General features: G+C 38.1%; 2 protein-coding genes across 5 annotated transcripts in view; both read right to left on the bottom strand.

Moving 5' to 3' along the window:
* Window positions 1–5,140: 5,140 nt before the first annotated feature.
* On the bottom strand, window positions 5,141–17,009 carry PARC6 (plastid division protein). Of its 3 annotated transcripts, XR_016173928.1 has the most exons (13): window positions 16,382–17,009; window positions 14,986–15,099; window positions 14,725–14,862; window positions 14,416–14,520; window positions 14,202–14,324; window positions 13,489–13,857; window positions 12,951–13,046; window positions 12,736–12,852; window positions 9,793–9,876; window positions 8,923–9,705; window positions 8,533–8,723; window positions 6,603–6,809; window positions 5,141–6,492 (listed from the first exon to the last, which is right to left on the bottom strand). XR_016173928.1 is itself a non-coding variant. In XM_089158405.1 (12 exons), the coding sequence occupies exons 1-12, from the start codon at window positions 16,655–16,657 to the stop codon at window positions 6,725–6,727; spliced, it is 2,481 nt and encodes an 826-aa protein (XP_089014531.1). In that variant the 5' UTR covers window positions 16,658–17,009; the 3' UTR covers window positions 5,141–6,724. The 3 variants fall into 3 exon arrangements, 2 of the variants coding, with proteins under 2 accessions (XP_089014531.1, XP_089014533.1); XM_089158405.1 differs by having other exon boundaries at window positions 5,141–6,809; XM_089158407.1 differs by having other exon boundaries at window positions 5,141–6,809; window positions 9,793–9,858.
* A 1,779-nt stretch (window positions 17,010–18,788) lies between these two features.
* LOC149012735 (lysine-specific demethylase JMJ27-like) overlaps window positions 18,789–22,130 on the bottom strand; it is a 44,585-nt gene continuing 41,243 nt past the window's right edge. The window contains exons 12-14 of one of the 2 annotated variants that reach the window (XM_089158324.1): window positions 21,920–22,039; window positions 20,723–20,784; window positions 18,789–19,231 (exon numbers count right to left, since the gene is read on the bottom strand). In XM_089158324.1, coding sequence (XP_089014450.1) covers window positions 19,186–19,231; window positions 20,723–20,784; window positions 21,920–22,039 — 228 coding nt within the window. In that variant the 3' untranslated portion in view covers window positions 18,789–19,185. Of the gene's footprint in view, window positions 19,232–19,298; window positions 19,566–20,722; window positions 20,785–21,919; window positions 22,040–22,130 lie in introns of those variants that run through there. The other variant, XM_089158325.1, reaches the window with a different exon arrangement.

The following is a 22,130-nucleotide window of genomic DNA, read 5'->3' as shown; positions in this document are numbered from 1 at the left end:
GTGGGTCGTTGGAGAATAAGGTTCGTTTTTCTCCTTTTCTCCTTTATTTATTATCTCCCACCGACTTATCTTTGGGTCCTGTCGGCCCTTGAGTGTCTCTGACTCTCTGGTTTTTATTGTAACTCTCAACTCTAAGTCCTAACCCTCCTCTGTCTGGCCGTGCGTAGAACTTTTCAAAAGCGTTTGTTATTTTGTTTGGTTAGCAGCAGTCTTAAAAGACGTTTTCCTTTTGTTTTCTCACATTTGGAAACTTCGACCCTGTCGATCCTTTCTTCCATTTTTTTTCCTTTTCTTTCTCTGTTTTCTGTTTCTGTTTCTGTCTTCTTATTTCTTTCTTTTCGTTTTTATTATTTATTATTTTATTATTTTTTATTAATAAGGTAAAGATAAAGAAGGGATTCTGACCTAGCACCTCCGCTACGCAATGTTCGGACTTTTTCGAGTACGACCTATGCAAATATTAGCCCTGCGACCTAGCACCTCCGCTACGCAATGTTCGGACTTTTTCGAGTACGACCTATGCAAATATTAGCCCTGTGCACTACTAGCGCAAGCATTGGCTCCATCAGCGGAGCCCCACTCAAGACCTAGCACCTCCGCTACGCAATGTTCGGACTTTTTCGCGACATATGCAAATATTAGCCCTGCCTACTAGCGGATGCAATACCGTGCACTCCGACCTGCACCTCCGCTCGCTGTTCGGACTTTTTCGGTCGCCTTGCATATTGCCCCGCCTACTAGCCAGGCCCCTCGTCCACTCGCCTGCCCTCCGCTCGCTGTTCGGCTTTTCGGCGCCTTGCTTTGCCCCTGTGCCTAGCGCGCATTGGCTCCAGGCTGGGCTTCAAGCCAAAGAGCACACAATTGTCCAATACAAGAAACAGAGGAGCAAAGGGGATTCGAACCTGAAACATGAGGTTTGCCAAACCACTTGGGAGTGAGCTTGGGACCACTAGACCACCACCCTAGTGGTTTTCTCTCTGTTATTCCACCATGCAGGGACGTTATCTCGAGTGTGTTTGCATGGCTTTTCTTTCTCATTTTTATCTATTTTTGGGAAACAATAGTGAAAACCATTTTTGCATACCTACTTCACATGGAAATCGTTCATTGATGACCCATATTACCCTGAGATTTGGAAGGTATTGATCATATCTCGGTTTAGGGTTTTTGATATAAATATATAATTCTTTTCCTTTGTAATTGATTCTTTAGTTCATTGAAATTAGTGAATTATTTGGCAGCCGTGGGTTTTCTTTCCTTTGAGGTTTCCCATTTTTTTTTTCTCATAGTGTGTTTATTCCTTGATTTAGATCCTAACAGAATCCTTGAAAAAAAGTCACAATAAAACCAATACGATGACAATAAGGCTGGGTTTGTTTGCAAATGTGGGGTGGGAAAAAAAAAAAAAAAACATGTGGGCCACATGTATAATGGGGGTGAAGAAGAACGAAAAGATTTTGTGAAAAAGTGATAGTAGTGGGTCTTACTTTTTACTTTTTCAAATTTTTTCACAAAATCTCACAAAATTTGTGGGGTTTTGAAAAGACTTGGAAGTAAGAAAGTTGGATTACCACCTTACTAGACAAGTTTCTTTGAGGCAATCAAGGAAAATTATCTCTCACTTTCCCACCTCAAACAACCAAATAATTTATACTTTTGAAATTTAAAAGAAAAATAAGAAAACTTTGCTTTATTTCAGCAAATAAACGCAACCTAACCATCGGAATAGTCTCATCTTCAATTTAAAAAGTCCCAGTGGCCAACAACCTCTCCTCTTCCTTCTTCTTCTTCTTTTTCTCTCTATTTAAGGACAATATCGAAGATCAAACAATAACCAGAAAATATATATTCACCATTCTTTATATGTTATTCTACATCTTGACTTGATCGAGTTGTTGAGACTTGAGAGTCTATTTCTACCAAGAACTGAACATTCTTCTCATACAAAAGGTTGTGTCTCGGTGTGTGCAAGAGAAGCAGAGATGGATAGACCAAGAGGCAACGCAAACACAACATAAAATATTATAAAAATTATATTGGACTTAAAGATGGAAATGCAGAGATGGCCAAAAATTTAACTTTGAACTTGTAATGTTTCTTTAAAGATTAGAAATAAAGAATGTCTCAAAACCATGGGTGACCCCATATTTGCTAGTGATCATAGGGTTTATGGAGACATTTAATTAGGAAAAGATAAAATTGGAAGATAAGAGAAAAGTTTCTTTTCTAACGACGACTACGGAGCACATTCACAAACACATGGTGAGCAAACGGACGCGCATCTGCTGTTCATGACCTCTTCTCTTTTAAAACAGAGGATTTGGAGAGGAAGTAACCAATGAATTGTCTGAGCTGTTGAAGCTAAATTTGGCATCCATTACACTGTAGGGGTTACCCGACATTGACTTGGGTTTCTTGCCTTGCCCATGGTGGCCTGATGTGAACTCCATGACATTCAATCGCCATGAATCTCGCCCTAGGTTTGCTAGCCCTGTTTGTGGTGTTGATGAACGATTGAGAAAAGAGAAGTAATTGTATAAAAATCTATCGAAGTCCCCTTCCTTTCAAAATTTTTCTTTCCATGCGAAAGACTCTTGTGTCTTTCTTTTTTTCCCCAGTCAATGGCAATGATCACACAGGCTTTCTAAGGATATACATATGTATACATATGGCAATGGTCACATAGGTTTTTTTCTTCTTTTTTTTATTTTTATTTTTTTCAGCTGTTCATATTCCCATTATCCCAAAACAAGCATTTTTTTTTTAAATCAGATAAATCAAATCATTTGATCTATGATTCATTGGAAAAAAAAAGGACCCGATCGACTAGCTATTGACCAGGCTAGGCTGAGGGAACAATAAAAGAAAGGACTTGAATCTGAAATCAAAGAGATATTCGTTATCTTACTCTCTATTCTTTTTTCAATTGAAGAGATTCCTTTTGAGCCCTTATGTTATCAAAATGTGTTGTAGCGCTGTTGAGGAATCTACAAATATACTTCAAACTTGTTCTCACAATATTGTCAAATGAGCTGAAATGTACATAAAGTACTTTCTTAAAGGTATTTAGACACCCCGATTTGTGCAATACGGGTTCTAAAAGTGTCTTCATCCCAAGATCAGTCAGCCCAAACCTTTAAGGTTGCACCCCAGAAAGATTTACTCAAGGTATAATTAGGTTATGTTCACCGCTTAACAGAATAGAGAGAGAGAGAGAGAGAGAGAGAGAGAGAGAGAGAGAGAGAGAGGAGGAGGAGGAATTCTGTACTTAGAATGAACTCGGAAATGGCGTTATATAGAGCTCCAAAGGCTGTGGGTGAAGGGTAAGGTCACCTCTCTTTGTTGAGGGTACCTTTCAGCTCAACTCCCTTCAAGAAGGTACCTGTCCAGCTGACATCTCTACTGAAGAGTGCCTCTCCAATGGCATCTCCACGTAATCACCCAGCGAGAGGCTTTCCATAATAGGGCCATGACAAAATGAGCCTTCTGGATCAAAGCCCACGACCCATTTACAATTTTATCCTTTCATAATATCACGTGCCGTTTGCAAAAAGAGTCGAAAATACAAAATAAAAAACAGCTCTAAACCTATTTTCAGTTTTCTATTTTTTCCAAGTCCTTTTTAAATAGAAATAGCTGCCATAATTGGTACCGAACATAGCCAAAAACGATATCTTGGGCAAAAATCATAATGAAAAATTTCCTCTTTAGTGTCCTCTTCCTCTTCCTTTTTCTCCATCAAACTTGAAGGTTCATCTTTCAGGTATTTTTGTCCAAGTAGAGGTATTTGGCAAGGTTGTCTTCTGAATTCTTATATTTTTCCTTTATGATATGTAGGTGTTGTCCCGATTATGGGGGTATATAGAGAACTGGATTCTTTTCATGGAATCAAAATGGCAAGACGTGCCCCAGAAATTACTCATCTATTTTTTCTAGATGATGCTTTAATCTTGCAGGGCAACAGAGGATGATTTTTCTACAATTAAAGCAGCACTAGATTTTTTTCTAATCTTTAAATACAGGAGATCAATTTCCAAAAAAGTGGAGTTCAGTTTAGCCGGAATGTTTCTCAGGAACAACAGAAAAGGCTCTAGTTTAGTCTGTCCTTAATGTTGTGCCCTCCTATCGTCCAAATTCTGGAATGGAAACATTGGGAAGAAATCCAATCCGTCTCTCATGTGTTGGGATAAAATGTGTCTTCCTACTTATATGGAGGGCCATGGCGTGAACAAAACTGAGCTCCGAAAGCAAGCCCTTCTTATGAAACAAGGATGGTATCTTCCTAATGAGCTACAATCCCTATGGGTTGGGGTCATCAAGGGTAAATACTTCAATTCTACATCTTTTTTTGACCCCAGAATCCAAAAAAAAAAAGTATTAAAGGGTAGGGCTGCAATAGGATCAGACTGGACCGAGCTTTTGCAATCCCAAGCCTAGCCCTATATATTCTAATTTAAGCTCATTTCCGCTTGATTGGCATGCCCCTGGTCCTTATTGGCCCTAATTAGCCTTGTCTTTGACCTTGATTAACCATATACTTGGCCGTTGCCCTGATTGACCATATCCTTATCTTTGTTTCTATTCATTGAGATTAAGCACCAAGGACAAAGTTAAGGCCAAAATCAAGGCCACATTTAGGCAAAAAATCAGGGACGGGTTTGGATAGGTTCGACGGGTCAAAGAGTAATCTCAGGCTTGCCCTTGTCCCTCATCAAGGACAAAACGAATTTTAAGTGGGAACAAACCTGGTTCGCACGGTTCAAAATGAACCATTACAAAACCAAAACTCTATTTCAAATTAAAAAAAAAAAAAATAGAAAATAGAAAATAGTCTTCTTCCTTTTCGTCGTTGCTGCTGAAGCACCTGAACCTACAAAGTCAAATGAAACCCGCAAAATAAAATGAAAAACCAACCCATCAAATACCTGATTTTCTAGTAGCAAACACTTCCTCTATTGACCTAGCCCTATTAGGGACAATTAGGGCGCAATAGGTTTAGCTTGATCCTGTAGGAACTAGGATTAAGACTAGAATGAGCTTAGCTAAAAACACATAGGACTCAAATTGAGATTCGAAAAGCCTAACTCAGCCCAGCCCTATTGCAGCCCTACTTGTCTACGAATTCATGTAACCAAACAGGCCTAAATAAATATAAGACAATACGTTTTGTACTACCATTTGATAATCGATACCATAATGGTATGAGCCACTGAGGTAAATTTCTTCGATACTGATTTCGTACAGAATTGATGCCATTTGATGCAATCCTGAGTAAACTATCCATCTGGCTAGATTCGATATCAACCAACCATTGAATAGATAAGCTGTACCAACTTACTTGGGCTAAATGTTGTTTATTTGTTCTTTTGTCCCAGGTAGCCTTATTTTACAATCCTCTATTCCTCAGAGGATCCCAACTTGCAGACTTTACCCATCATTCCTGACTTGAGAACCATATCCAAACCTGGATTTTTTTCAAAATAACTTCCAAGTAATAAGCTCTGAATTTTCTGCAACTTCAAAAGGCTTAAGAATCCAAACACAATAGGCAAGTAGGGTCAAGTCTACATTGAGGGTATAATTACAACACTATCTCACGTTAGAGATCACAATGAATATGAAGGATATGATCCTAAGTTCATAGGGAAATATTAACTAAAATAAACAGGGTGATGAAATATTTACTTGCTGCCTGTTTTGGGTCTCCTGTACAACTGGAAATTGACCTCTTTGATTTGATAAACTTGATTAATGACAAGAAGTGGTTCAGGAGATCTGGTTTGCCGGAAATACAGAATTCCATGATACCAAAACCAGAGACACCTGGATACTCAACAAAACTCAAATTGTGTGGTTAATGAAACTATAGCCAAAGAATGATAATCAAAACAGTCATCACCAACATATCGTATGGTTTCCAAAATGAAGATTACAAGTAACCCAGTTAAAAGAATGATGAACCATGCAACTATAATTTCCTACATTTGTTGTCTCATGGAGCCTATCATTTCCTGCATTCTGCTGTCTCTGTGGTGATCCATGATGTAACAGGAACCAGTATTGCAGCAAAAGCACAGCCAGTTCAGCAGAAACTGCAATGGATGCCAGGGTGAAGGGCTTCTGGTAGGTACATAACCTAGCTTTCTTGGAAAAAGAATGTGACAAACTGTGACGATGTTATGAGCCTTTACAATTGCAAAGAAAGCCAAAACGGAAAGGTACCAGCATTTTTTTCTTTAATGGTCAAACTTTTATCCAACTTTGTGAAGTTTACCCATACAAAGGCACAAACACTGACATTTCTTGTACGCAGACATCAAATAAAAATTCCTTTATGGCATGAATAGACCTGCAATGGAGCCGGATGGACTTCTTTCATTTCCCATCCATTTAGAATCCTGTCATTTATCCATCATAGAGACAGAAAATGTAGGTAATATAGTTCTAAACAACAGCAGGTGATAAGAACCTCCACAACCACCAGATGTGCCCCTGGAATGAGAAGAATTAACCGCAACACTAAGGAAAAACAATGCCATAAAGAACATTAAATGTTTCATCATCTAGACACCTACCAAGATGAATCAGAAACAGTCTCTTACCCTTTGATTCAGAAGTTCCATGCCCCCAACTATTCACAATAAAGCGTCATCATAACACAATAAGCAAGGAGCAGAGGGAGTTAGCTCTGCAACTTTACACCCACTTTCAAGATCAGGATAAATCAACTTGTACTTTGGATGTGGCATCTACAGAATTTCCATGAGCCATCGCATTGTCTTCTTAGAGCATAACGAATTTTGTATGTACTGCAATCAAACCATCAAAACAACACAAATTGAACAGCTACATACCGTCAAATAACTGAATCACACATTCCATGATTTTAATGTAGTTTATATGCAATAGAAGAGCATAAAATCCCTCATAGACAAGACCCAAATGCCCACATCAGACACGCACCAAAGACTAATAGAAGTGTATGATCCTTATTCTTCAGGAAATAGGACTCTTATTTCTAATTCGATCAACTGATTCTACTTTGAAGAGAATTCAACGAAAAAATAGGCATCAATATCATTGCCTTAATTCCTCAAATGACTGCACCTTCATTGGGATACCAACAAACAAAAGGGAAAAAGTGCCCAAGTGCACTAATCTGTTTTTGTCACAAAGGAACAGTCAGGAGTTCTCTGGTCTAACTGCTTTGAACCTTGGATCCGATTGGAGTAATATCCAAGAAATGTCTACTTTTTGGTCAAACAAGCTTTCATGCTACTCTGTATGTTTTATAAATGTTGCACAGCTACTTGCATCAGCATTATATAATTTGTAAATGCTTATAATTTGCCACAAAAATGCTATTGTTGCTGACAAAAGAATACAGAAAAGCTTAATGGTAACTGTACTAGTAAGGAAATAAGCTTTGTGCCTAATGAAGAAGGGAGGGTTACTTGTCTGGACTTCATCCCTACACCAGGGGCTGAGTAGGTTTCTTTAGTTAGCAGAAAACAGGATATTGTTTGGGCTGGCAAAACTCCAAATTTAATTGTCATGTCAGATACAGATTTCGTGGTTCTAACCAACTGCTACACAGGACATCCACTATGTAGGTTATATCTCAAAATTATGGTACATTGCCAGTGTGAAATCTTTATCCTGTAGTTCTTGAAGATGCCTAGGTCTAGTTCATGTCACCTTGACACCTTGGAACGCCTAGACACCATGAAAAGTAAACAATTCAGACACACGTTTAAATCCTATGTGGCTAAAACTTGAAGGATGAAGGGGAAACACGGACATTTCCATGGTTCCAAGCCAGCCAGATAGCCACATGGCAAAGAAACCCAAGAATAGCTTCCTTAACATGATCATTTCTTTTTTTTTGGGTACTATCCTTAACATGATCATTATTATTAAAAAGATTGACTCTTTATGTAGGTTTGCAGTCTGCCATGCGGCAGCAGGGCTAGGTATACATATTTGGACAAGTACGTTCTACTCCAAGTGGTATAGCAGCAGTATCACACAAAAGAAGTTCAGTGTGGCAGAGTAAACCTTGAAAATAATCAATTCAAAACTAATAGATCTTAAACTGGACTATGTATTGGTAAGATATGGAAAATCAAGGTTAATATCTGTTACTATTATGCCATACCAACTCTGTGTCCAGATAATCTGACAAATATTTGACTTGCCTACCAAAACCAATTATCAAATTTCCAGATATTATGATCCAACCCAGGAGTATATGGATTTGAATAGAAGCAGATATCAGATCTAACCTCCACTTCAAGCTCTAGTTAGACAGGACATAGTTGAGGATGAAAAGTCCAGTATATGTAGACAATATGATTGCATTTGGTACACCAAATTTGACTAGTATACATTGATTGGATCCCATCAACAGTTGGAATATCCACATCAGCCATCCACACTATACGTTATCCCAGTTAAGTTATGAAGCCTTTTAAGTTAGAAAACTATTTCCTTTACTGTAGCATTAATATAACTTATTTTTATTCCATTCACCTGTAATAATTTGGGTTTTTTGCTTGAGATTCATCAACAAGCTCAGCTGCTTCTTCAAGGAGAGCCACGATTTCTGCCATCTCGCCACCAGTCTGATCCGGAAAAATGTCAGCCCTCAAAATAGACAAATGCAACAGAACAAATCTCCAATAGCATGACCTTGATCTTGCTGCATCTGCCAAATCATGCCACTGTACCATAGATGGACAAAAACATCAAAAGATTTTTAATGGAATAGGACAAACATCACTAGCCATTCATGTTGTCCAATGTATGCAGAGAGGAAACAGGACGGATTCCTTTGACCAATAACATCGAGTAGGAAAAATAGGTGAGCCAGAAAAGGGTTTGGAAGAAAAAAATGGGAGTGATGATTAATTATAAATTCACCTGAGAGAGCATTGGATCAGCAAGAACCTCCGGCAGACTCATAATACAATGGTTGGGCCCAAGAGCTTCAGCTTTGAAGGCTTGCCATTGCTTAACTAGGTGTTCAGCTTCTTCAATGGGCATTGATTTCTTGTTTTGTACCTCATCTAAAGGACAAAATTCATCAGCAGGCCATGAACTCTGAAAGGTTCCCCCACCAAAGGGACTCTTAAATCGATTCCTAAATGTCAAGAACAGCTTTCCAAGTCTTCCACCAGTATTACTCCCATCAACACAGGTAGGACCTGTGTGATGATTCAGAGAAGGATTTGTGCTCCAAGAAAGTGAATTCACATCCATCTTTAGTTTGTTGGAGTTCCACCTAGACCCACTTCTGAAATGCCCAAACTGCATCCCTAACAGTTTGAAGACTGCAAACACTAAGGATCCTACTATCGTAGATAACATGATTCTCGCAACATAATTACCCGAGGTCCACCAGCTATCTAAAACTTTATTATGGTGTGATCCCAGGTTTCTCTTCAATTGAACAGATGCAGCATTGTCTCCACTAGAATTCTTGCTTCCTATTAACAAACTCTCCGTCTTAGTCGGAGCCAGCTGCTTTACTGCCAAACCCAGGTGTCGAGTATGGTTGAAATGTTGAAGAGGTTTTTCAGCAGCTATGGGATCAGGAGTAACAATAAATGTTGGTCTACGGTTACCACCAAGCATGGTTCGGGAAGTTCCCTTATCGCGCTTGCTTGTCCCAAGTGACTTCTTCCCACTGCCAAAAAAGTTGACCTGCAAAGATGATGCATTTGTAAATCATAATATAGCTTCCTGTCAACATTTCTGGTATTGTTTTTAATCCACCAATGAATATCTCACCAAAGACGGAGAGCAATCTCGTGTATCTGGAAACAGACCAAGCACAGAATCCTTCAGCCATATTTCCTGGTCAATTTCAGTAGGCTATCTGGCATAAGAAGATATCAACCTTAAGGAAAATATAAAATATTAAAAATTGAAGTCAGTTTTACATTAAGATGACACCTAGCCCCTTAGAGGCACCTCAGAATTGATGAATGGAATATTACCATATGCACCCAACATGATGGTGTTTTTCCAATTGGTAGTTTAGTTCCCCCCCCCCCCCAGGGGGGAAAAATGGTTTGAGAGACATGCAAGAGACACGTGGGTAGAATTGAAGCTCCAATGTGAACCCCAGAATTCCTATGCTTTTAGAGGAAATTGTTGAATAAGCAGCTAAGCCACTTTTTTGTCTGTTTTCTATGGATGCCTGAGTGGCCTACCCATACCACAATGGTTAAGTTGCCTACTGCAACCAATTAGCTGCAGACTTTGACTTGGAACAGCTTCTCCTGTGAAGCAGGGGGTAACATTGCATACATTTCCCCCTCCCAGACGCTGCAGTAGTGAAGCCTCGAATGAGACACTCATCTTCTCTTAACAAATGTCAGGGTGTCCACTTGTTTGTGTGCATACAAAATTACATACATAAGGTATACATTTTCTATATCCAACGCTCACAAGGGAAAGTGATGTACAATCAAAGGCTGGAGAAAACAGCAAGACAACAGATCCACAGGAGCAAATGGACCCGCACTGGAGCAGGCCACTTCAAACCAGCCCAATCAACCCAGTTAATCTTCTAGAAGGGCCCTAAAGAGCCAAAACACAGTTCATGTTACTGTGCACGTGAACAGTACCACAGCCCCATGTTTGACTTAATCATGAAAATTCCTATAAAATCTCTAGGGCTCAAGATGAGATTACATGGAGGCTTTAATCTTGGGTGACTTAGAAGCTTAGCTTAGCTTAGTCATTAGGTTCTATATTACTGTTCTTGCATGTGGCTGGAATATAAAGCCTAATAATTTTTAATTCTTAGTTTCTATTTTCCATAAGATTCTACTGTCACTAGTCACTAGTTACTACTCACTAGGTCAGCAGTTTCCATTTCTAACAAAGCTTTGGTTAAGGTACAAATTGGCCCTTTCATTGCAATAGAAAATTAAACTATGGAAATCGAATTTTGTAGCCAAGTTTGCCCCTGTTACGGAGTAATTCCACATTCAATGGCTGAGATAGCTGTGACTGAGAGACCCAAGGATGAGATTGAACATTCACTACCTCTTCTTCTATCCCCAATTTCTCTCTTCTTCTACACTAACAATCTCCCCTGCTGTGTTTTATTGGTGCAATCACATCATCTGAAGCCTGGGAGTTATTCTTAAACTAGGCCTTGATTGCTGTTGTTATTCTTTACCAAAGTAGGGATTGAACTTCATTTTTCTGATCTGGGGCTGTTCCATTGCCTGCAACAATTGAACCATCTATTCTCCACAATTTGAACTCCACTACTGCAGGGTTTTGGAGACCAGATTCAGACTCAAGCTATTGTTTGAAAAACCTGTCTTGTCACTGGTTCAGAAGATCTGCTATGACCTGCTAAACTCATCATCAATTTGTATTCAACTCTGCTGTGCATCAGGATTCCACCATAGTGCAGCATAAGATCACCATTCATAAAGCCTCGTTCCACAGCAATTTGGATCCAAAGTGATGGCCGTTTAGGCCTAGAGAACTTTTGTTATTTTTTTGGTGTTGAAGTCATATCTCTTAACTCAGCCACCAGAACCGAGTCAAGCTTTCAGCAGTGTTTCATTTGTCTATCTTAATTCAATTCAAGTTTAAACAAATTCTACAGTCTAGTATGTCTTATAACCTTAATCTTTGATTCTAATCTGGTTTTGGTTATCCATGACTGTCACTGCTTGGTATTTGGTCTTACATTATTTAAATTTAAACCCAAAAAAAAAAAAAGCAACAAAAGTTTCAATTATATTCAGTTTGTCCATCCCTATAGTGTCAATCCTGGCTGTGATTGATCTTGTGCCTGTTTCCCTGGTTTGAGGTTGACTTTTGCATTAGTTAGACTGGACAAATCACAGATCAGGACTCTAATACAATGCATACAAAGTTTGGTTTTATCAATGGAATACTTGCCAACCAGGTTTATTGTGAAGTGAGAATTCCTTGCCACCTAAGCATCAATTCTAGATTGGGCATTGGAGGGGCTCGAAAGAAACGTGGCATACAGTAATTGGCATAGGGTCAAACAAAGTTTGGCATTCAGACAGTCCAGATCTTTTTGTTAAGTATTAATGACAGAAAGGTTTCGTCATTGATTGATAACCTGTACAATAAATCACACAATAAGTTGCACTTAAAGCAATTTATAAGATCCTATCACCAAAGATAAAGCACCAACCTATACTTCACATTTCTATTGCTGTCTAGATACACTACTTTATGCTGCTAAGGCTTGTAAACTGCAAAATAAGTACTGTAACAGTCAACAGTTAATATTTATGAATCCGGAAGCAACAATCAGAGTCCTAGAATTACTGAAGTGATAGAATGACAAGGTCCACAAGTTCTATGAGGATGAAGGTGGTTCCAATCATTATTCTATATTTTGGCTACTTAATTCAGTTCTGACATAGGTTCAAACAACATAGTACAGGAATTAATGAGCCTTTGTCACCAAAATGGATGACGATTTAGTGTCCTTATTGGGTACATCTCGGTGCTGTTTTGCCTATTTTGGTGGTATATTTCAGTTTCTACCAGGTGTTGAAATCCATCCCAGTGAACCGTAACTTTAGAACAATAGGACCAATATTGCTGAGCCAGGCACAAACCTTTCTGCAACTGATGCTAACATTTTTACCAAATGCATCTGGCTGAGCACAGTCATTTCAAGATTCCAATAACCATTGATTTGGGAAGTTAAACACAACATACCAATGTGGGGTTCACACTGGAACCGTCTTTGGTTTCTCTCCCGGGAACCATTTGTGAAGCAGGAGCTGAATCAATCTCAAGCTGCTGGAGCCTTTCAATAGCCTCCGCCTCATCTCCCTATACACCCAATATTCAATTTCTAAATATTCTGAAAAAAATTAGAATGAAAGACAAATAAGGCAATAATAAGGGGAGAGGGAGAGAGAGCACTGTACCTGCCCGAGAAGGAAAGAGCAAAGCGCTTCCTCAAATTTCAAATCAATACCTTCTGATGCTACCAAACACTCACAAATGGCCTTTCCTTTGCTGATCTAAATAGCGCCATTACGAACCACGAGTAAGGAACACCCAGAAACAAATGATATCTAAGGAACAATATGGAAAGTGAAACCCTCTGGTTTTCCCTCAGAGCTTCAGTAGTTGTTTTCTGATATATTTAGGGAAGTATCTTTTCCAAGAATTTAAAAAAAAAAAAAAAAAAAGCAATTCCTGTTACAAGTTTGTAAAACTAAATATTTGACCTCATATAAAAATGTTATAACTTTTCAGACTGTTCAGACGATCATTATTATATGTTTCCGAAAGATTGACAGTTTCCTCACACCAATCCAATTTATTGAACTACATAAAGAAATTTATTTCATTAAAGACTGCAACTCATTTATAACTTTGGAAAAGAAAGAGGAGATATTCATTACAAATATTAAGAAAATAAGCCAATAATTTCAAAGTCCAGGCATGAAAAAAGAATACCAGCTCTTTTTGTCTGCTTGAAAACCCCACAGCAATATGAGCTATCATGGCCATGTAAAAGCAACTAAAGTCGATTACAACCCTTTGATTCTGTGACTCAAGTGATTTCTTGTTCTTGCGAACAGCAGCTATGTTGTCCCATATAAGCAGATCAACTATTTCTGAAGCCATAAGTTTGTTCAGCGCCTGGTTCAAAAAGCACGGCCAATCTTGAACTTGACAGGCTGTCTCCACATCAAGGCCCTGCCTGAGCAATTCACGCAAGGCTGCAATTGCACTCTTTCTGCGTTCTGCATTTTCAGGCGTGTGAGGCATGCCTAGTAACTCCAATGTGCAAGCAGGTGCAAGCTCCTCCAAAGATTCTTCTATCTAAACTCCATGGTCAACAAAATACTTCAACTAATAAATAAGTATGTTGAACCAAACAATGGCATTCTAGCAAATGGATCTCTTAGGCAAGCTGAAGATGATATGATCCCAACCATCAGACTGAAAGGTTCATCACATTATTTATTTGAACCACAAAATTAAGATTCCAGAAAATTAAGATCATCATCATCACCTTTGTGCAGTCACAGATAGAACATTTCATAAGACAGCAACCTGAATGCCACCTTAGATTTTTGTCATCCACACATCACTGGTAAATATTCCCCATTGGACATGTGCAGAGAAGCATCGATTGGAGGAGAAAAAATAATAAAGTTTATTACCTGAGATAACAGAGGCATCTTCTCTAAAGATTTTTTGCTCCTGAGTAAGTACTGAGCACGCGCAAGGGCCTCAAATCCTTGGGATACTTTGTTTTTCTCAAAACCAGTCTTAGCAATTGAACACTTCAAGAAAGTACCTATTATAAGAAAAGGGAGCATAACAAGACTCCAAGAAAAAACTAGTGCAAGCCCCTATTTCTCTGATTTGTCTCACCTCAGCTAGTGCCATAGATAGAAGCAAATCATGGATATATGGCTTAGCATCTGGATGTTGAATAGCTGCTTGGCCAATTTCTAGAACCAACTTTTCTTCTCCAGCCTGTAATACAACCCAGACATTTGAATACCAAACTTAAAGAAGAGACTTAGCAAGCAAAACTTAGGCTGCCGAACCCATGAATTGAGTTAGGCAGATGCCAAAGCCAACAATTCCTAGGCACAAGCATACGAGATGAACTTGTCTAAACAAACAATTAGAATGAATATCATGGATTATAATCCCCAAGTTGACAGATAAGTATACCTCTTGTAGAAGACAGAGAGCAGCAGGGAACCAAGCCCATGGAATTCTGAGTGAAGATTTAGGTGGAATTTTTTCCTTTGGATCACCAGCATACTCAGGCTCAAAAAGAAGCTTATCCCTCACATCCATTAAAAGTTCCTCCAAAAACAAAATAGAAGACCAAAAAATTTCTGTCAATATAAATGCACCTTGTACGTGAGACATGCACAACAATTTCTACGAACTAAAATAAACACTACAATACGCCACTTTTCTATTTACCTGCCGAGATACAAGAACATCCGCATTGTACCCTTCTTCAATCTCAGCACTTTTCAGATTCATCACTGACTTAACAATTTTGTCTTTCTCAGCTTGATCAGGTACCCCAATGATCTAAAAATCACATGAAATGACAAGCAATAAGATCAAAACAAATCATAACAAAAAAAACAGGGAAGAAATGTAGATAAAGCTTCATTATTGGTTAAAATGTCTGTAATTCCATTTAAAATAAACAACTAACGGCATCAACTTAATTGTCACTTCGAGTTGTTCCTATGATCCTATCTAACAAGTAAACAATTGTTTCACAAGACTCACAATCAACAGATATAACATCTCAGACACAATGAAAATAAAAAATAAAAAAAGAAAAATGGGGGACTTGGAGGATTAAATGGAATTTATTAGCCATAAACATTTTACAATTAGGTTGATATGCTTCATGTAACTGATAAGAGAATATGGAATTCCTTTTAATTGTAAATACTTCAAAATATGTTTACATTTTTGTATAAATGTATCGCTGTAAATATTTTAAAATAATGATATATTTAATACATAGTTTGGAACTTGGAAGCATAAAACCCTTAATAACATCTATCATTAACATATCTAACTCCATACTCCTTAGAACCAAAAAGTTATTAAGCTCCAGAACAACATAGGGCCGAAGAATATTCAGGCAAGATGTTAAAGAACATCAAAAACCTAAGGAAATGGGTACGTTATGGTCACTCAGCAAGGTTTGGGGAGTGAGCAACTTTTTCTCCCTACACCCAGCCTAAGTGTCATGCTTTGCAGCAAAGTCCAGATATGCCTCGTCTTTCACAAAATGACAATTGTGTTTATTTCTCCAAGCTCAATCTACTAATTCAGCTAACAAAAATACTCCAAGTGCAACTACCTTGATCATGAACTTGTTTAATATGATTTATAAAATATTAATAATTCGAACCTAAAAATAGAAGGATCCACACGGAACCAATGAGAAAAATACAGTCAGGAGCACAAGTGCAATTGACCACTCATGAAGGTGCACAAATGCCCACATAGCCAAGGAAAAACCGATAGCATCTTTGAGCAGTTCTCAATGAACCAGTGCCCTAGCCAGGTCCAGGGTGAGCAAACAACCTAACATTATTCAAAAATATTCCACGTTGAACACACACCAGGCCCAAATGTATTGAATTAAGAAACAATGAACCTTAATTTGGCTGGCAACTTGATAGCTTATCAGGCGTTGTAAAATTACCAGAAGTTTGATGACCTAATCCTCGTAAACAAATCTAAAAGTAAGAAAATTAAGATTACCAAACAGAACATTCACGATTATTAAACAGTGCATTTATATCAAAGTTCAAAAGCAGGAGAAAAAGATAAGAGAATCAAGAACCTGATAGCAAGTAACTGGGATTTCAACACCAGTCCTACTCTGATCATTCTCAACCGTCTGCAACTCTGCCATATTCAATCTCCTGTACCTGATAACACCTCTATGTCTCAGACGGAAACCTTCGCAAACAAAGCGGTTTTGGAGTCTCAAGATGGCGGTTCCGGTGCTCGAAAGAGAGACAGAAAGACCCAAATTCGAATCTCTCTGCTCCTCAAGAACAACATTGCGACAACCGCAGAAAGAAGGGAGGTTCAGTGTCATACGGGTCAATGCCATGACACTAACGAAACCCTAACTTAACTGTTTTCATTCAACCATCGAAATTACAGCCATCAAAAACAGCTTTGACTTGAAGATCAGAAATGAAGAAAGATTCGGAGAAAGAAAGACTCAATGGATCAAAAGATTGAGAATTGCGAACTAATCTTTGATGGAAGAATGCTTGTTAGTTGGGATTTCGAAAAAGAAATGTATAAGACTCTCCTGACTTTGCAGTGTTTGGTTCCATAACCGTTCCTTCTTGGTGCAGGCCGTTCGCTGTCGGAAGAAGAAACTGTATATCACATCGATGGAGCAAACTAAAGTTGTGTTTGGTTGCTAGGAATTCGGGGACGGCTTTCTATTTGGGAGTGTGGCTCTGCCAAAAGTTGAGACCAATGGGGAATGTGCATTGAAACACTAAAAAGTTCGGGATTTTTTTTACGAAATATTTTTTTTTTTTTTTTTTTTTTGGCAAAAAAGCGCTTTTTCTTAGCATTTTCAACTGTTAACGGAAGGTTGCCCACTTCTTGAATTCAAAGATTTGTGATTTTTAAGAGACATGTTGGATTACATGAATCTAGAAATTTGAAATCTTTGGATTCATAAATAGAGATTTATATATCTATCCGTTTAGTTGTGAAAATCTGAATTCATAAAATTTAGAAATTCATCTTTTTATACTAAAAATGTAAATCTGTAGATTTAAGGGGATGATTTGAAATCCAGAGATTTCATCCCTACTATAAAAATACTAAATATTTTTATATTCATAAAAATTACAGATGAATCCACAAATTTCATCCAAATGTTCAGTTAACTAAACAGTTAATTTTATGAATTATGACTCTATAGATTTGAAATTTCTAGATATTTGAAATCTACAAAACTCATTTAACCATAAAGGCCCTAAATCATTTTATTTTCTCTCTCAGATAAGTAAGAGAGACTCGAGAAATCTAAGTATCACTAAGAAGTGGGACCCATTTTAAAGAATGTGCAAGGAAATGCCGAAAAAAAAATCTAGGATAAAAAAGCAAAGTGAAGTGAAGTAGAATGGGTAAAACAATCATTTAGTTGCAAATGGAGTAAAGTGAAGTTAGTCCAGGTTGTTTGGTCGGCATTAAAATTAATGTAAATTTAATATAAATTTTTTTTAATTTATATATCAATTTTTTATTTTGTTATATGTGCCACTATTATGGTATTTCATGGTACAAGGCTCCTAGCACAGTGTATTATTAAACGCCGCAACCGGAGATTTGAGATATCATTTGGTTGCTGGAGTAGTCATTCAATTGTTTGGTGGCTTAACATCAATGTAAATTCAATATCTCTTCATCTTCTTTACATTTATATCATTTTTTATTTTGTTATATGGTGCCTCTATTCTAAAAACATGATTTTATCATTCAAATTCTTTTTAACATGATCATATTCATCTCTTCATCTGCACAAATATATGGTTCCTCATTCTCTGATATCTGAAAATTCGAACATGTAAGATGCAAGGCAGAAGCACAGAAAAATTTACTTTCAACAATTAATGCTCTCACTTATGACGAAGAATCAAAATTCCCTATGTTTTTAGTATCGGCGTATGTTTTCAAAAGAAAATTATACTCCACTGACCCAGCGGGAAGGGACAGAACGTGGAAGTATGAAGCTGCCACCACTTTGCAAGAAGCACATCGACAATTACAATTAAAGCAAGGTTATTATCGATGAATCATAGACCTTGTCCTTGTCCGTACAAGAAACTAATCATTCTCGACACTTCACCCGAACCGAACCCACAACTTTTAACTTCGTACTTATGGTCGGTGACCTCGGCAAACCACACTTAATGGATCTGAATTAACTCTTCCTGTCACCCAATCCCACCCCCACAGAGGGAGACATTCATGAGCCAAACCCACACCTAGGGGGTATGGTGGCTTCCCCCCTCCCCCTCCCTCCCTCCCTCCCCAAAACCTCATGGTCACACGACTCACACCAACCCCAAAGCAGAAGCCCAAAAAAATTGAAAAACCAACCTTGGTAATCCTATATTTTTAAAGAAAGGTAAAACTAAGATAGCTGAGATCAACCAGACACAGGAAGCACGATTTTTTCAGATCATCAGATTGTAATCATTGTAACCTGGAGATGCTGAACAGGCATTCATTTTCAGTATAATTTTAAGCACGGTAACTATACATCGTAGCTTCTGCTGTTACAGATCTATTTTGCAATGGAAGAAAAAAAAAACAGGGAACAGTAGGCACTCAACCCTCGTTGATCTATATCAAAAAGAAGTTACAATGGAAGAAATGGAACCCAGACATTTTACACAACAGAAACTCAGAAATCCCTACCAAACAGATGGAGAAGGAAATTCATGACCTTTGTTTTGGTCCTAAACATACAAAAGCTTAGAAGGAGAACCCATCAATTCCGAATCATAATTGACGTTTTCCGTGTCAGTTGGAGCTGTTTCACAAGATTCAGCTGCAAAGTCCACTCCAGTCATTCAAGCTTGCAGAGCTGTAATAGAATTATAGAAGTCAAGCAGATGGGGATCCATCTGAAGAAGACCCCGATGTTTCACACCTGCACATATAAAAAGCATGAAAACTGAAACTTTGACGTACGTACCCATCCATCAAAAGTTCTACTGAGACCAGTATCATCTAGAAATTCATTACCTGAAAGAAATGTTCAAATCATTTACCTCAAAAAATACACGCCCATAACTAGAAAAAGTTTCTTAGATCCGTATGACTGGGGATACACAATGGGGACGCCAGTGCTCTTAAATGGTTTATTCACAATGCATGACATAACCAAAGGGAACCCCCTCTCGACTCACAAAGTACAACTATGAGATAAGCCCCTATATAGAAGTCGCCAAAGAACGGAAGCAACATATTACTCCCCTCTCTCCCTGTATACATAACACATACAATAACTATCAAAAACTCAGATAAGTACCAGTAATGAAAACCGATAACTTAGGGTGGGTGCTCCTGTGCCCCACTACAAGCCATGCCAGCAATTAGGTAATGTGACTCTACAAGGAAGTAGGCCTTGATGTATCTGAGCTTATAGATCACCTCATGGCCCTACATTGGCAGAGTAGTGCCTCCCGCACTGTGACTTTCAGAGAAATTAAACCCAGAATGTTCTCAAAGCAATAGCTCCATGGGCCCGCAATAATTTCAGGATTGGAGGACCATTGTCTACAGCTTTGGGCCTGTGCGAGATTCAGACTCTCACTGCTCACTTTGGAAGATCAAATTCTGAAGTCCCTAGCTATCCAACTATTCTCCAGATGAGCAGAAAATTGCAACAGAGACCAAGGAATTAAGCATCAGCTAGAGCATCATCTACGAGTGGAACATTCTCAACAGAAGACTGTGGAAGCCCAAATTCTATGCATGAGAATTAGCTACACTAATGGAGGGAGAAAGAGGAAGGAGAAAGAGGGGGAACCCACAGTATTCAGCCAGCCCTTGGTACTTTTTGGGCCAGATTCAGGCCCATCAATGATCTACAGATTTTCCTGGTGGGTTACAACTCTTGGCAGCTGAAGTATCTGGGTACACGATCTCCACATTTTATGATCACAGATTTACATGGGGAAACAGCTAGGTGCGATCTTTCAATTTATTTAGTCATTTTTTCAATTAAATTTCAGTTACCAGAGTTTTTTATATCTCATTTTTTTTTCTTTTTTCTTTTTTAGTTCTTCTATTGTTATGTGACTTGTATTTAATTAACAGGTAAGGACTTAGCTATTGCAAGAAGAATCTCTATTTGGCCTATATTGATCAACAAAAAGATTATGACAATGTCCTAGGGAGTTCAAACTAGAAAGTACTAGAGGAGAAGTGTTTTTAAGAAAATATGTGGGCATAATTAAAGAACATGTACGATGGTGCAGTGATAAGTGTAAGAACTGTGCTAGCTAAGGCAGTGAACCCTCAATTACAATTGGATTACATCAATGATCAGCTTTAGGTCTTTGCATGGGCCAAACATGTAACAGCCAGCCAATACATTTACAGTAGAAAAAGCTATCACAGAAAATGTTAAATTTACCCATAATGCTGAACCAAATGCTCCACCACCTCGCTTATTGCATGGAGAGTCATCTTCTTTACCTGTTGCACCAAAGAAAAAATCAAGAACAGGACCATACAATGATATGATTCATAATTCCAGAGATACAGGCTGGAGCACCCACTTCAATTTTGAAGAGTACGGTCAAAAGATTCAATTCCTAGACCTCCATCCACTAAAAAGTTTCCATTTTTTTTGGGTGTGTGTGTGGGGGTGGGTAGGTGGGTGTTTTATGATATAAGGTGTTGCAAGTGTATGAGGAAACAATATATAACAAAAACAACTTGTATGTGATGCTATATGTTTATACATGCATTTTACATAGTAGAAATAGACATTTTATGTAAAATGCACACTTTGGTCGAAGACATCCACAGGAGTGGCAGCTAAAAGCATCTTATCATATATATCCTCCCCTATCAAAATAAAATGTCTTGTGAATTTACCCATCTGATTGGGTAAACCAGGAAACTTGTTTGTATAGACCTAATGTAAAGGTTCTGGGCCATATACAGTATAGAGATGCCTTCTGTTTCTTTTTGTTTGAAGTTTTATGCTCCTAATAAGTTATTTTGAACTTATGAAGCACCACCAACCACAAAATGAAAAATAAAAGAGCTTGAGAGAGAACACCTTTGAAATATTTCACTTCATCTGTTATACAAACTACATAAACGACTACAGAGGAAGGAAGCATGCAGGTCAACAGATGAAAAAAAATACAAAATTGTCAAGGGTTAAAATCAAAGAGGTCCACATTATGTTAGAACTTGAAAGATACAAATGCATGCACCCCTCAGGAAATCTTTATGGCCCCAGATAACTCAGATACACCAAGGTACACAACTATCCCTCGATGAGCAAAGGGTGATGATAATGGTAATGAATTAACCCTCAGCAAAAAGCAACAATCAGTCCATTGAACAATCAAATGGACAAAGTAACAAGGAAAAGCTAATGTTGATTTCTTCAATATATGATCATCAATAATTTGGCAAAGAGCAGCATGTGTCATTTAGCCTAACGTAAGGTAACTACATAAATAGTATGCTTCTCTGCTTACCATTTAATGCAAACACCAAAATTTATTTCTACCAAAATTTTTTTGAAATTCACGACAAGCATAAAGAGAGTAAAGGATGCAACACAAAGCATAAAAAACATCAGATATAATACCTCCAGTTTGTCTTCCTTGGCCCTGTGAGACTGGGGAAGTAAACGAAATTCATCGGTCAAGCGGAGACATTCATGGACATTTTCAGGTGAGACAAAGTCAAGCGCAACCTTTATGCATGACTGCAAGTGATACAGCAAGAGTGTAAGATCCATTGATCATTTTGTGCCTTTTTTTTTTTTTTCTTTTTTCCTTTGGGGGTGGGGAGGATGC

The sequence above is a fragment of the Hakea prostrata genome, chromosome 6 (genome assembly GCF_041222555.1).
Source record: "Hakea prostrata isolate BN-2017 chromosome 6, UWA_Hpros_2, whole genome shotgun sequence".
Lineage (NCBI taxonomy): Eukaryota > Viridiplantae > Streptophyta > Magnoliopsida > Proteales > Proteaceae > Hakea > Hakea prostrata.
Note: the sequence above shows the minus strand (reverse complement) of the source record. Positions and strands in the feature narration are given on the sequence as shown.

Coding starts and splice junctions, on each gene's coding strand:
- PARC6 (XM_089158405.1), bottom strand. CDS start 16,657: ATGGCATTGACCCGTATGACACTGAACCTCCCTTCTTTCTGCGGTTGT. Junction 12,853..12,950: donor GCTCTTTCCTTCTCGGGCAG/GTACAGTGCTCT, acceptor TTGGGTGTATAG/GGAGATGAGGCGGAGGCTAT. Junction 9,877..12,735: donor CCAGTGTGAACCCCACATTG/GTATGTTGTGTT, acceptor TATGCCAGATAG/CCTACTGAAATTGACCAGGA.